The sequence below is a fragment of the Helianthus annuus genome, chromosome 3, assembly GCF_002127325.2.
Source record: "Helianthus annuus cultivar XRQ/B chromosome 3, HanXRQr2.0-SUNRISE, whole genome shotgun sequence".
In the NCBI taxonomy this organism is placed as follows: domain Eukaryota; kingdom Viridiplantae; phylum Streptophyta; class Magnoliopsida; order Asterales; family Asteraceae; genus Helianthus; species Helianthus annuus.
Genome location: NC_035435.2, coordinates 144,508,432 through 144,521,112, shown reverse-complemented (window position 1 = coordinate 144,521,112; position 12,681 = coordinate 144,508,432). Strand labels below are relative to the sequence as shown.

Genomic DNA, 12,681 nt, shown 5'->3' with positions numbered 1-12,681 from the left:
GCATGTGACATCTTGAGGGTAGGATATGTAAGGTTTTGAACCATTAGATCCTGGATTCAATTCCTAAAAGGTGGGTTTTCCAAACTTTATTGGGTTTTATCTTGAATTAGTGTATATGCATTATTGTGGCAGCCACATCAACACGCATCAGAAAAGTGGCGTGATGCAAAAAAGGGAGGAGCGGAACGGGGCGTGAAAGGGTGGCGTTATTCAACACGAGGCACACACTTATTATTATCATTATTATTATTATTATTATTATTATTATTATTATTATATACTAAAATGAAATAAAAATCTGAGTAAATTGCCAAAATCGTCCTTGAGGTTTGGGTATGTATGACAGTTTCATCCAAAACAATTTTTTTTGTACAATATTGCCCTTCACTTTTGGTATTTTTTGTCATTTTCATCTAAATGTCTAATTTGGGTTATATTTTTTGTTAGATTTTTGGATGAAAATGACAAAAACTCCCAAACCTCAAGGATGAATTTGGGAAAAAAAGTTAGATGTTTGGATGATAATGGCAAAATTCTTAAAAGTGAAGGCCAATATGGTATAAAAATTTATTTTGGATCATCATCTTCATACTCAGTAAATCCCACCAATAGCAAAACTAAGGTAGGGTATCAGGAGAGTAAGATGTAGACAGTCTTACCTCTACCCCGTAGAAATAGAGAGGCTGCTTCCCGTGAGACCCTCGGCTCGATGGTAGTTTTGTATCAAGCCTTGGACATAAGACACATAACACTTGGCAATTAAAACAAATGCACAATGTACTCCCTTGTCTTTCGGCTATCAACGCCACCACATGATGCATGATTAACCATCCCCTCTTTTAACATTATTTTCACGAAAGTAGTAAAATAACATTAAAAAATTTATTTTAGATGAAAATGGTAAACTTGACCAAACCTCAGGGACGATTTGGCAATTTACTCTAAAAATCTATTAAAGTTAAATAAAAACATTAATATTTATTGCATTAAATCACACGCGGCCACTTCGTCTCTCACTATGCCCTCCACACCGGTGGAATTCTTACCGCCGTATCTAAGATGGTGTGCCTGGCGTGGAATGGCTTCCACGCTCACACCGCATAGTCTAGACCATCAAACAGGAAGACAGAAGGAGAACGTTCCACTACTTTTACACACCCACACCGTGTTAATTAAGTTTACAAGTCAATGGCAGAGAGGAACCTTTAGTCAACAATTAAGATTAATTCTAACCCCTGTTAAGGGTTGGGATTGGGCCTATCTTTCTCATTAGTTGTTCAATTTTAATTCTCTATTGAAAAAGAAGTTCACTAAATTTGGTGACAAACATAAGTAGTTCTTAGTAAACTTTAAAAAATTTCACAAACGTTAGACATTTAAGATCCACATTGCAAAGAGTTCTAAAGTTTAAAGTTTACAGCTTTATTTTATGGTGACAAACATAAGTAGTTCTCAGTATGAAAAAAGCTTGGAGATAGCCCAAATGATGTCTTCAACATGATAATTCTGTCTTCAACATGATAATTCGTGTGACACCTCTATCATTGTCGGCCGACACTTTGGATCTGTGAGAATGCACGCTACTGCTACATTACAAACACGCACAATTTCCTTTTCAATCGATCTATCGGTTGGATAAGGGAGTCGCTTGTCTAATATATTTTCCAAAGTTGTACCACTAGTAGTCGAATAGTTCAGGGATGAGAGGAGGTCTCCAGGATGCTTCCCTCCAATTGTCTCAAGCGCCACCACCCCAAAGCTATACACGTCACATTTTTCAGTCACAATCATGTTATACGCAAGCTCTGGATGAACATATATATATATACCAAAGGAGCGTGAGTAAATTTTAACAGCTAATAGAGTAAAACACATAAAAGAAGCGTGATATAAAGTACAAATACCTGGAGCAATGTATCCCAAAGTTCCTACAATTGCCGTGTGGTTGGAGGAATCTGGGTCGAGCAATCTGGCTGCTCCAAAGTCAGCAACAAATCCTTCCAGTTCTGAGTTCAAGAGAATGTTGTTGCTTGATATGTCTCTATGAACAATAGGAGGGTTGCAATCATGATGCATGTATGCCAATGCATGGGCTACATCTTTGATAATATTCACTCTGTTGATCCAGTCCACTTGAACAGCTAATTCACTGTCACTCAAGGCGCAAAACAGGCTCCCCTTTTCCATGTATTGATATACAAGGAAATTGCATTTGTTATGCAAACAAAAACCATAGAGTTTGACAATGTTTTTATGCCTTAAGTTTGTTAACACTTGGACTTCATTCTTGAAACTCTGGACGAATGCTGGTTGCTTGGCTTCAAAACCGTGGAGTTTTTTCAAAGCAAATGTTTGACCGCTAGGCAGTTTGGCTTCATAAACACTGCCGTAGCCACCAGTTCCAATGCAGTATTTGAGGTCAAAATCCTCTGTAGCAGTGATGAAGTCTTCATATGCAATTGTTCCATCATAATCCAATATTGAGCACACATTTCCATGTTTTTTTGTTTCTGGTTGGATTTTTTATCTGTGGAATTGTGATTTTTGTAACACCTGTAAACAAGAAGCAAAAAGCAAAGTCCCACAATGATGGGAAGATAAATGGTCAAATGGTGGACCACTTTTTGTCTTTGCATATGTGCTTTGCAGGTTGATTGCTCACTGAAATTGTTATCATCAAGAAAAAGGACTTCTAAATGGGAAAGCTTGGTGAGCCAAACAGGCAAGTTACCACAGAAATTGTTACGAGAAAGACTGAGATATCTTAAATGGGTGAGATTGGTGAGGGAAACAGGTAACTCACCACTGAAATTATTTCCAGAAAGATAAAGCTTTTCCAAATGGATGAGATTGGTGAGCAAAGCAGGGAACTCACCACTGAAACTGTTACTATCAAGATAAAGGGTTTTCAAACGAATGAGATTGGTGAAAGAATCAGGTATCTTACCACTAAAATTGTTACCACCAAGATCAAGGTTTTCTAAATGGGTGAGATTGGTGAGAGAAACAGGTAAGTTACCTGTGAGTCGATTTCTCCAAAGTGAAAGATGGGTGAGATTTGAGAGCAAACCAATCTGCTCTGGGATGCTTCCTTCAACACCACATCTTTCAATTTCAAGTGTAACAAGGTTTGGAAATGAAGAGAGGTTGAGGCTTCCAAGACCAGTTCCATCCCCAAGGTAATGACCATCTAAGTATATACCAGTGACACTTCCTGCTTTATTGCAGGTTATTCCTTCCCAATTACAGTGATCAAGTGAAGCATCTGCATATGGCCACCAAGCAACCAAAGCTTTTGCCTCTAATGACTTGTTGGCATTAGTAGCAGTGGTGGTTTGTGATAACATGAAACAGAACACCATAACATCGACAAGATGCGTAATAGTAATAGTATGCCGCATGTTATATCTATATATATATTGTTTATTTATCAATGAAGTGTGGTTTTATTCATGCTTTCTCCACTGGTACTGAAAATATATATGCATTCCTATTGCCGTGTTAATTAAGTTTACAAGTCAATTATTGCTTTGCCGTGTTAATTAAGTTTACAAGTCAATGGCAGAGAGGAACCTTTTTTAGTCAACAATTAAGATGTTTTTAGTTTTTACCACAAAAATTCTAACTCCTGTTAAGGGTTGAGGCTGGGCCACATCAAGAATGGGTTGTTTTTATCTTTAAGATTATGACTCAATTCTCCAATTTCATCAAGTTTATTAATTTCACCCAATTGTATAATTATAAACGGTACTTTAGTTAATTGTTTGTTTACTTCAGTTTAATTAAGTGTTTGTTTAATGTAAATATTATTTTTTTTACCCTAAGCCTTTTAAAAAATGTAATCTTTATTATGTGATTCCACTGTTTCGGTCAGTTAGGTTCCTCTTCTGTTACATTTTGTTATGTGGCCCGGCTTGAGCGTCAAGGGGGAGACGGAGAGGACGGGGACGAGCCGGGGGTGTTCTTCGGGCTTCTTTTAACCGGATTTTAAGTTTTTCAGGTCAGATTGTTTGGGTTTTTTGTTAGGAAAAAGTGACCCGATAACCAACGTATTTAATGTTCGGGTTATTCGGGTTTGGGTTAGTTCGGTACGGGTTGTTTGATTTTCAAGGTTAGATGTAAAATTAAAAAAAAAAATGTTTTTTTTTCACAAAAAGGTATAATAATGTTCAAAAGTACCAAAAATGAATGTTCTAAATACCAAATACTCCAAACCAAAACGCATCTTTCAAAAACATGCAATATATGGTTTTCTCAAGTTTCGGGTTTTCGGGTGGGATTATTCGGGTTTTTGGTTGAGAAAAGTGACCCAATAACCTACCCATTTAAGGTTCAGGTTTAGGTTTTCTGGTATTCTCTAATTCGGGTTTAGGTGGCTTCAGATTCGGGTCATGTTTCGGGTAAAAAAGGACAACCCTAATCATTAGGGTTTATGGGGCACTCTAAAAAAAACTTTTTTTTTTAATTTATGTCATCTATGATACTTGAACCCAAGACTTTCTCTCATAAACCCAAGTGTTTTAAAGACTTTGTCACCCTATTGGTACTCCATAATACCGGTGAACTCAAATAAACCCACCAATGAGAAAATACTATCTCCTTTTTACCCACATGAACCCAAATACGGGCACCCCCAAAAACGAACCCAAATAAAATAAATATATAGAAAAAATAAATAAACATGAAAAAAGTTACTGTTGTGATTCACATGTTTATGTAAATGTGATCACCTGGATTATATGTCATTACAAAGCCATGTTAGGTTTGGAAGTCAATGGCAAACAGGAAAGTTAAGTCAACTAGAAATCTCTTCACAATGGCCCTACTCAAATTTTCTAACCCCTCTTACGGGCTGTGTATCTTTCTCATAATTTCTCTCACATTCCCCCTAAAAAAGTTATATGACATGAATAATGAAAAATAAGCCATTCATTATTTGAAACACTTCATTGAGTTTATATTAAAAACATATAGATTCCATGTATGAGTGCGGTAACCAACTTTGGGAAATTTAGTCAAAGAAAAAGGTTAATATTAACTATAACTAGAATTGATTCAGGGTTTTTTTTAACGTGATTTGAGCATACTGAATTTTTTTATTTTTATAATTGCTTAACGATCAAAAGACAAACGGAAAACGTCTATAAAATTAAGCATAAAAATGTATTATATTTGACATGACTCCTGAAATGCAAAGTAATTCAAATCTATAAAGTCTAAAGAAAATGTATTATATTGACCTGATTCGTTTCTAAAACAAAACTTACGTCAAAATGGAGAACAACTAAAAACATCCATAAAAATAAGCATAAAAATGTATTATATTTGCATGACTCATTTTAGATAAAAATTACGTTGAAATGTAAAACAACATGAATTGAAACCCGACGTGTACATAAAAATAAACATGTAAAACTCGAAGATGGTCAGAATGACATGTTGCAAAGTTTTTAGAAATTTTAAAGGGTTGAAGTGTCAATATTAAAACTTGAGGGGTGAAATTCATAAAAAAACAAAAGAAATAAATTACTGTAACTAACAACTTGATCTATTATATATATAATTCACAATATAGTAGCAATGAAAGAGCCTTGGCCGTCTAGCGTTTGGTGCTAGGATAAATAAGAGCAAGAATGGTTGCATAATCATATGTGTGTGTATATATATATAGGGTTGGGCTATATAGAAAACCCTAAATATTTAAGAAACCCGGGAAACTTAAAGCTCCCGATTTTTTTTTTTTTTTTTTTTTGAAAATAATAACACATGTAATATACATGTTTTTAAGAGTTTTGGGCCAAAAAATCAAAAAAGCGTCGAAGGGTTTTTTTTTAAAAAAAAAAACAAATTTCAGCAACTTTCAGCATTTTTTGTCTAACACATGTTAGTCAACGAAGTTTTTGTAACTTGTTTATTTTTTTTAAAAAAAAAGTACTCGGCGCTTTTTTGTTTTTTTTTTTGGCCCAAAACTCTTAAAAACATGTATATTACATGTGTTATTTTTTTCAAAAAAAAAAGTCGGGAGCTTTGAGTTTCCAGAGTTTCCTAAAATTTTTAGGGTTTTTTGTCTAGCATTACCATATATATATATATATATATATATATATATATATATATATATATATATATATATATATATATATATATATATAGGTAGAGGATCCTGTAAAAAAGACCTAAAGTGTGAGAAAGGTAAGAAAGAATCTACACCATTAGATCTTTGATCTAATGGTTGAGATTAATAGGGACCATATTGTAAAATTTGATTTATTTTTTGGACTGAATTGAAAATTCTAGGGGTAATAAAGTCTTTATATCCATTCAAAAAATGGAAACTGTAAATCATAATCCCTACAATCTCTCTCTCTCTCCAGATATCTCCATCTACGATCAAAGATCTCTCTCATAATCATGACAGCGCCCATTCGGAAATCGGAAATCGGAATGATTATATTAACGAGTTTGTTTGTTAATCGGAAATCGGAAGATACGATCAAAGATCTCTACATCGAACGAGTTTATATTAACGAGTTTGTTTGTTAATCGGAAATCGGAAGATACGATCAAAGATCTCCACATCGAACGAGTTTATATTAACGAGTTTGTTTGTTAATCGGAAATCGGAAGATTCGGAGGATGTCGGAGATGATGGATGGCAGTGGTGGTGGTTGTGCGATCTCTCTCTCTCTACATCGAACGGTGCCGGAAGTGGAGAAGATGATACAGAGGTGTTATTATTCTTTCAGTCATGGTGTTTATTTTCTTTTTCTGAATGGTGTTATTTTGTTTTTCTGAATGGTGTTATTTTGTTTCTGAATGGTGTTATTTTGTTTCTGTTGGTGTTATTTTCTTTTTCTGAATGGTGTTATATTTATTTACTTAATGGTGTTATACTATTGACTGAATGGTGTTATATTGTTTATTGAATTATGTTATTTTTTGTTTACTGGATGTTTTTTTTTTGTTTCTGAATGGTGTTATTTTGTTTCTGAATGGTGTTATTTTGTTTCTGTATGGTGTTATCTTTGTTTCTGAATGATGTTTATTTTTTGTTTACTGAATGGTGTTATATCTTGTACTGAATGGTGTTATTTTGTGTACTGAATGATGTTATATTTTTGTTTACTGAATGGTGTTATATTATTTTCGTAAAAACACCATGCACTGAACTATGAATTTTTTAAAACACCATGTCATGAACATGGTTATGATTCTGTGAATGATGCAAAAAAAAATGAATGATGTTATGGACGGTTATATTCCTTAAATCAAAGATTTTCTCTCTCCAAATCCTTAAATCAAGGATTACCATATTTGAATTTGTTAATGCATTTACAATCTTACCCTTTTCAATTAATTTAGATCTAATGGTTGAGATTCTTTCTTACCTTTCTCACACTTTTGGTCTTTTTTACAATAACTCCACCCTATATATATATATATATATAGGGTATATAGGGGACCGCTAAAATGAGAACCACCTCCAGTTGTAAGAACTGAGAGAACCACTTTCTAGCCTTTAGATCAAGGAGATGGATGGATGAGATTTAAAGTAACTAAAATTAATATTAAATAGATTTTGTCTTATTATGTCTTTAATATTATAATCCAAAAGGGTAGTATAGTAAAATTACACTATTTTGTCTTTATATATATATTAGTATTTAATTGCCTTTTTGTCTTATTCATTAATTACTTTATATTAAAAAAACAGAATTTTATGTTAAACAATAATTTAAATTCAGATTTGTATAATAATTTTTTATTAAAAGAATTTTTTTATTAAAATTTTCTTTAAATTAAGATTTTTTTAACAAACCGTTTTTTTAATGCCGTTTTTTTTAACGCGCCGTTTTTTACGAGCGTTTTTTTACGAGCTTTTTTTTACGAAACGTAAAAAAGTTTTACGTTAACGTTTTTTACGTTTTACGCGCCGGTTTTTTACGTTTTACGCGCCGGTTTTTTACGTTTTACGCGCCGGTTTTTTTACGTTAACGTTTTTTTACCTTTTTTACGGAACGTAAAAAAGTTTTGCGTTAACGTTTTTACGTTTTACGCGCCGGTTTTTTACGTTTTACGCGCCGGTTTTTTACATTTTACGCGCCGGTTTTTTACGTTTTACGCGCCGGTTTTTTACGTTAACGTTTTTTTACGTTTTACGCGCCGGTTTTTTACGTTTTACGTAAAACTTTTTACGTTTTACTAAAAAAAATTACGTTTTACGTAAAGCTTTTTACGCTTCACGTTTTTACGTTTTACGTTAAAAAAGTTTACGGTTTGCGTTAAAAAATTTACGGTTTAATTTTTTACGTTAACGTTTTTTTACATTTTACGCGCCGGTTTTTTTACGTTTTACGCACCGGTTTTTTTACGTTTTACACGCCGGTTTTTTTACGTTTAACACGCCGGTTTTTTTACGTTTTACGCAACGGTTTTTTACGTTTTACGCGCCGTTTTTTTTTTACGTTTTACGCACCGGTTTTTTACGTCAACATTTTTTTACTTTTTATGTTTTTAAATTTTACGTTTTATGTAAAACTTTTTACGTTTTAAGTTTTACGTTAAACTTTTTACGTTTTACTTTTTTAAGTTTTACGATAAACTTTTTACGTTATACGTAAAAGTTTACGGTTGAACTTTTTTTCCACAAAAACTTTTTTACACGAAAACTTGTTTACGCAAAGACGAAGGTACCCATAAATCGCAAAGTCGGTAGGTGTCTCGGATATATTTCTATCGTCATCGAAGGGGGAAAAGAATATAAAAACCAACAACACCAAAAAAACAAAAGTGTATCTCGAAAAAAAAAGGGTTTGGCTCAGATTAACGGATAATCAAAAGGCTGCAAAAGAGGGGTTGCAGGTTTAAAAAACCTACCCTCCGCCGTCCTTGCCGCGCCATCGTCCGTTTTTTCTTATCATCACCGCCGATTCAAAAAGGCACCAGATTCAACCGATTTAAACAAATCCGAAAATGGCAGTAGCAACAAAAATGGCAGTAACAACAAACCCAAAAAGAACATCATTCAAACAAAGATCTAACACCCACATAGAATCATCAGAAAAATCAAGAACATCGTCCGTTTTTTTTATCTAACAAAAATGGCAGTAACAACAAAAATGGCAGAAACAACAAACCCAAAAAGAACATCATTCAAACACAGATCATACCAAAAATGCCATTGAACCAAGAATCATCAGAAAAATCAACTAACCCCCACCTGTCGTCGACCCACCACCACCACCCAGCCGTTGAACCGCCACCACCCACCGTCGAACCGCCACCACTAACCCGCTGTTAGAACCACCGCCGCCGACCAAACCACCACCGTAACATCATAGATCGGGACACCAACAACCACAACATCATAGATCGGGGCACCAACATCACAGATCGGGACACCAACAACCATAGATCGGGAAACCAACAACCACAAACATCAAATCGGAGATCACTACCCCCCAATCGGAGCGGCGACGATGGCGGCGGTGGTGATCTCACGGAGCTTCCGTTTCTGTTCACCGGTCAGGTTTTGAGAGAGAGAACAAGGGTTGTCAGAACGAGGGGGTGTGGGTGTGCGTGAACGTTTTCCGGCTTGAAAAGGGGGTGCCGGAGAGTCATCGGAATGCCGGCAGTCGTCGGCTCCGCTGGAAAGTGAGGGTGTTGTGTTGTGATTTAATAGTGGGTTAAGTCATCGTCATCATCGACTTCGGTTGAACATATGCAGAGACTGCAACTAATTTAAAGGAAGATGGGTTTTGGGGTTGGAAAGATAAAGTCTGCAAGAGAGAGAGAGAGATAATGAATGAGAGATCCCTAAAGTCTGCAAGTTATTTAAAGGAAAGAGATAGGAGACAAGAAAATTAAAAAAAAAGACAGAGGAGAGAGATAGGATAAGACATTTGGGGTAAATGACCGATATACCCTTTTTGTTGGCAACACCTGATTGGTGGATATTGGTTCTCATGGTTCTTACAACTGGAGGTGGTTCTCATTTTAGCGGTCCCCTATATATATATATATATATATATATATATATATATATATATATATATATATATATATATATATATATATATATATATAGGGGATGGATCATGAGAAAACTAGTTTAAATGAGAACCCAAAAAAACTAACTAAAAACCCAAAAAAACATGCCAATTTTTTTTTTTAATTTTTATAAAAAAAATCGCAGCTTTTTATGCATGGAAAAAAATTTTCAAAAAAAAAATTAAAAAAAAAAGTTTTTGGTTGTATTGCACATGTGCACTATTACGGATATAGTGCACATGTGTAGTACATGTGTAGTACACATAAAATCACATATATTGCACATGTGCAATACAACAAATTTTTTTTTTGAAAATTTTTTTTATATATAAATACTAGCGATTTTTTGTTAAAAAATTGTAAAAAAAAAATTGGTATGTTTTTTAGCTTTTTTGTAGTTTTTTTTAGTTAGTTTTCTAGTTTTCTCATGATCCTCTCCCTATATATATATAATGAATTGAAATCAGATTCAAATTAAGTTTTATAAATGCACGATGATCCTATTGAAATTATCTGTTGGCGGCTACGCTATATAATTACATTTTAACATTGTTTTTTATGGATGGATTGGATTGGCCAGTCCGACCAATTCAACTGGGTTTGACAATGGGAAGAATTCGGTTCTACATGGTTTGTTTTGGATTGGAATGTTCAGCCGTTTGTATTCTTTGGTTGTGTTGTTTCGGTTTCGGTTCCTAGCTCTAGCAACTTCGTGACCTCGTCCCTAACCATTCCCAATGTGGTTTCCTTTTATGTGATCAAACCAAAATTCTGGCCTAAGGGTATACGGTGTGGTTGCGAGATGGGGGCGGCAAAGCCTTTTGCCGCGCGGCAAACACCGCCGCCGACCAAGTTTGGTCGCGGCAAAACAAGGATCTCGGTGACCCTATGCCGACTCGAGAAGAAGAAAGGGAAAAGGGGGGGGGGGGGGCACTCCAACGGTCATATGACCGTTTAAAATAAAAAAAATAATTTTTTTTTTAAAAATTAAACTCTATATATATATCACAAATCATTTAACCATATACTTTCCAAATACTCATACAAACCAATTCCTTCTAAAAGTTTATCTTACAAAATGGCGGATGAACTCCCCCCGTTATGGTTCCCACCCATGAGTAGCGACGATTCATCCGATAGTAGCATTCTTTTTTTTCAAAATCTCATCGAAGAAGCCGAACTTCAAGATACCGGCACATCTAACCGAAGGAGATATATTGAACGTCAACGTGAGGAGGGGCATGAGACACTCATGGCGGATTATTTTGTCGAAGACCCGAAGTACAACGAAGATCTCTTTCGGCATAGGTTCCGTATGTCGAAACGTTTGTTTCTACAAATTGTGTCCGATGTGGAAGAGAACGACCCGTGGTTTGTAGAGGCCCCCGATGCGCGAGGTAGGAAGGGCTTTACGCCCTTGCAAAAGGTGACATCGGCTATTAAACAGCTCGCAACTGGAAACACTCCAGACGAGAACGACGAGTACTTGCATATGGCCGAAAGAACTTCCCGCAAGTGCCTAGAATATTTTTGTGACACGGTTTGCAAAATATATGGTCCAGAGTTCTTACGTAGACCGACAAGCCACGACATGGCACTTTTATACCAAGCTCATGAGGAAAAACATCATCTTCCAGGTATGTTCGGTAGCCTTGATTGCACCCATTTTGTTTGGCGTTTTTGTCCGACAGAGTATCGAGGCCAATACATGCGAGGAGATCATAGATACCCGACTATTATGCTCGAAGCGGTTGCTTCTCAAGACTTATGGTTTTGGCATGCTTTTGCCGGTCCACCGGGTTCTCAAAACGATATCAATGTTCTACAACAATCTCCGTTATTTTTAACGGAACGAAATGGAACCGCGCCAAAATGTCCATTTTACGTTAACAACCATTTATACAAACGTGGTTATTTGCTCGTGGATGGAATCTACCCTTCGTGGTCCGTGTTTGTGAAGTCGATCCCTTACCCTCACGAAGTAAACGAAAAGAAATTCAAGAGGCAACATGAGGCGGCAAGGAAAGACGTCGAACGGGCTTTTGGTGTTTTGAAGGGGAAATGGGGTGTATTGAGTCGACCGATGCGAGCAAGATCGGTTAAAAAAATTAGGAATGTCGTGTACACGTGTATTATTTTACACAACATGATTTTGAAAGACGATGGAAAGGCGATAGCACCGGTGCACATTCGGGATCCTCCGGTCGAGCCGGCTCTAGACGATACGGTGTTGGGCGAGTTGTTGAATGAAGACACCCATTGGAGACTCAAACACGATCTCATAGATCATCTCGCAAGTCAAGATTTACCCCATCTTTTGGCCGATTCCGACGAAGACTAGTTTAAATTGTTTCATGCTAATGTAATTTTATTGTTTTTTAATTTAGTGTAACTTTGATGTTTTTAATTTAATTTATGAAAGTTTATTGTTTTTAATTTATTTATATTAAATTAATTATTGCAAAAAAAAATAATCATAAAAGTTTACCACTTCAGCAAGTGTTTAAACCAATGCCAACACTTTTCAGCAAAGTTTAAACACTTTTGCCAAATTGACATGGCGCGCTCTGATTGGTCAGTTTTTTGTTTTGCCACTTTATAGTGTTTAACCACTCCTTATACCCTAAGACA

General features: G+C 35.5%; 1 protein-coding gene and 1 pseudogene across 1 annotated transcript; one reads left to right on the top strand and one right to left on the bottom strand.

The window, feature by feature from the left end:
* Positions 1-1,371: 1,371 nt before the first annotated feature.
* LOC110929913 lies at positions 1,372-3,401 on the bottom strand (annotated as a pseudogene).
* A 7,727-nt stretch (positions 3,402-11,128) lies between these two features.
* LOC110932188 lies at positions 11,129-12,391 on the top strand. The gene is made up of 3 exons (XM_022175543.1): positions 11,129-11,687; positions 11,742-11,869; positions 12,011-12,391. The coding sequence occupies exons 1-3, from the start codon at positions 11,129-11,131 to the stop codon at positions 12,389-12,391; spliced, it is 1,068 nt and encodes a 355-aa protein (XP_022031235.1).
* The last annotated feature ends 290 nt before the right edge of the window (positions 12,392-12,681 follow it).

Excerpts from the sequence above, each read along its gene's own strand:
- LOC110932188 (XM_022175543.1), top strand. The coding sequence starts at position 11,129 with ATGGCGGATGAACTCCCCCCGTTATGGTTCCCACCCATGAGTAGCGAC. Across the intron at positions 11,688-11,741 it reads GGAAAAACATCATCTTCCAG|AGTATCGAGGCCAATACATG; the intron begins GTATGTTCGGTA and ends TTTGTCCGACAG. Across the intron at positions 11,870-12,010 it reads GTTCTCAAAACGATATCAAT|TCGATCCCTTACCCTCACGA; the intron begins GTTCTACAACAA and ends GTGTTTGTGAAG.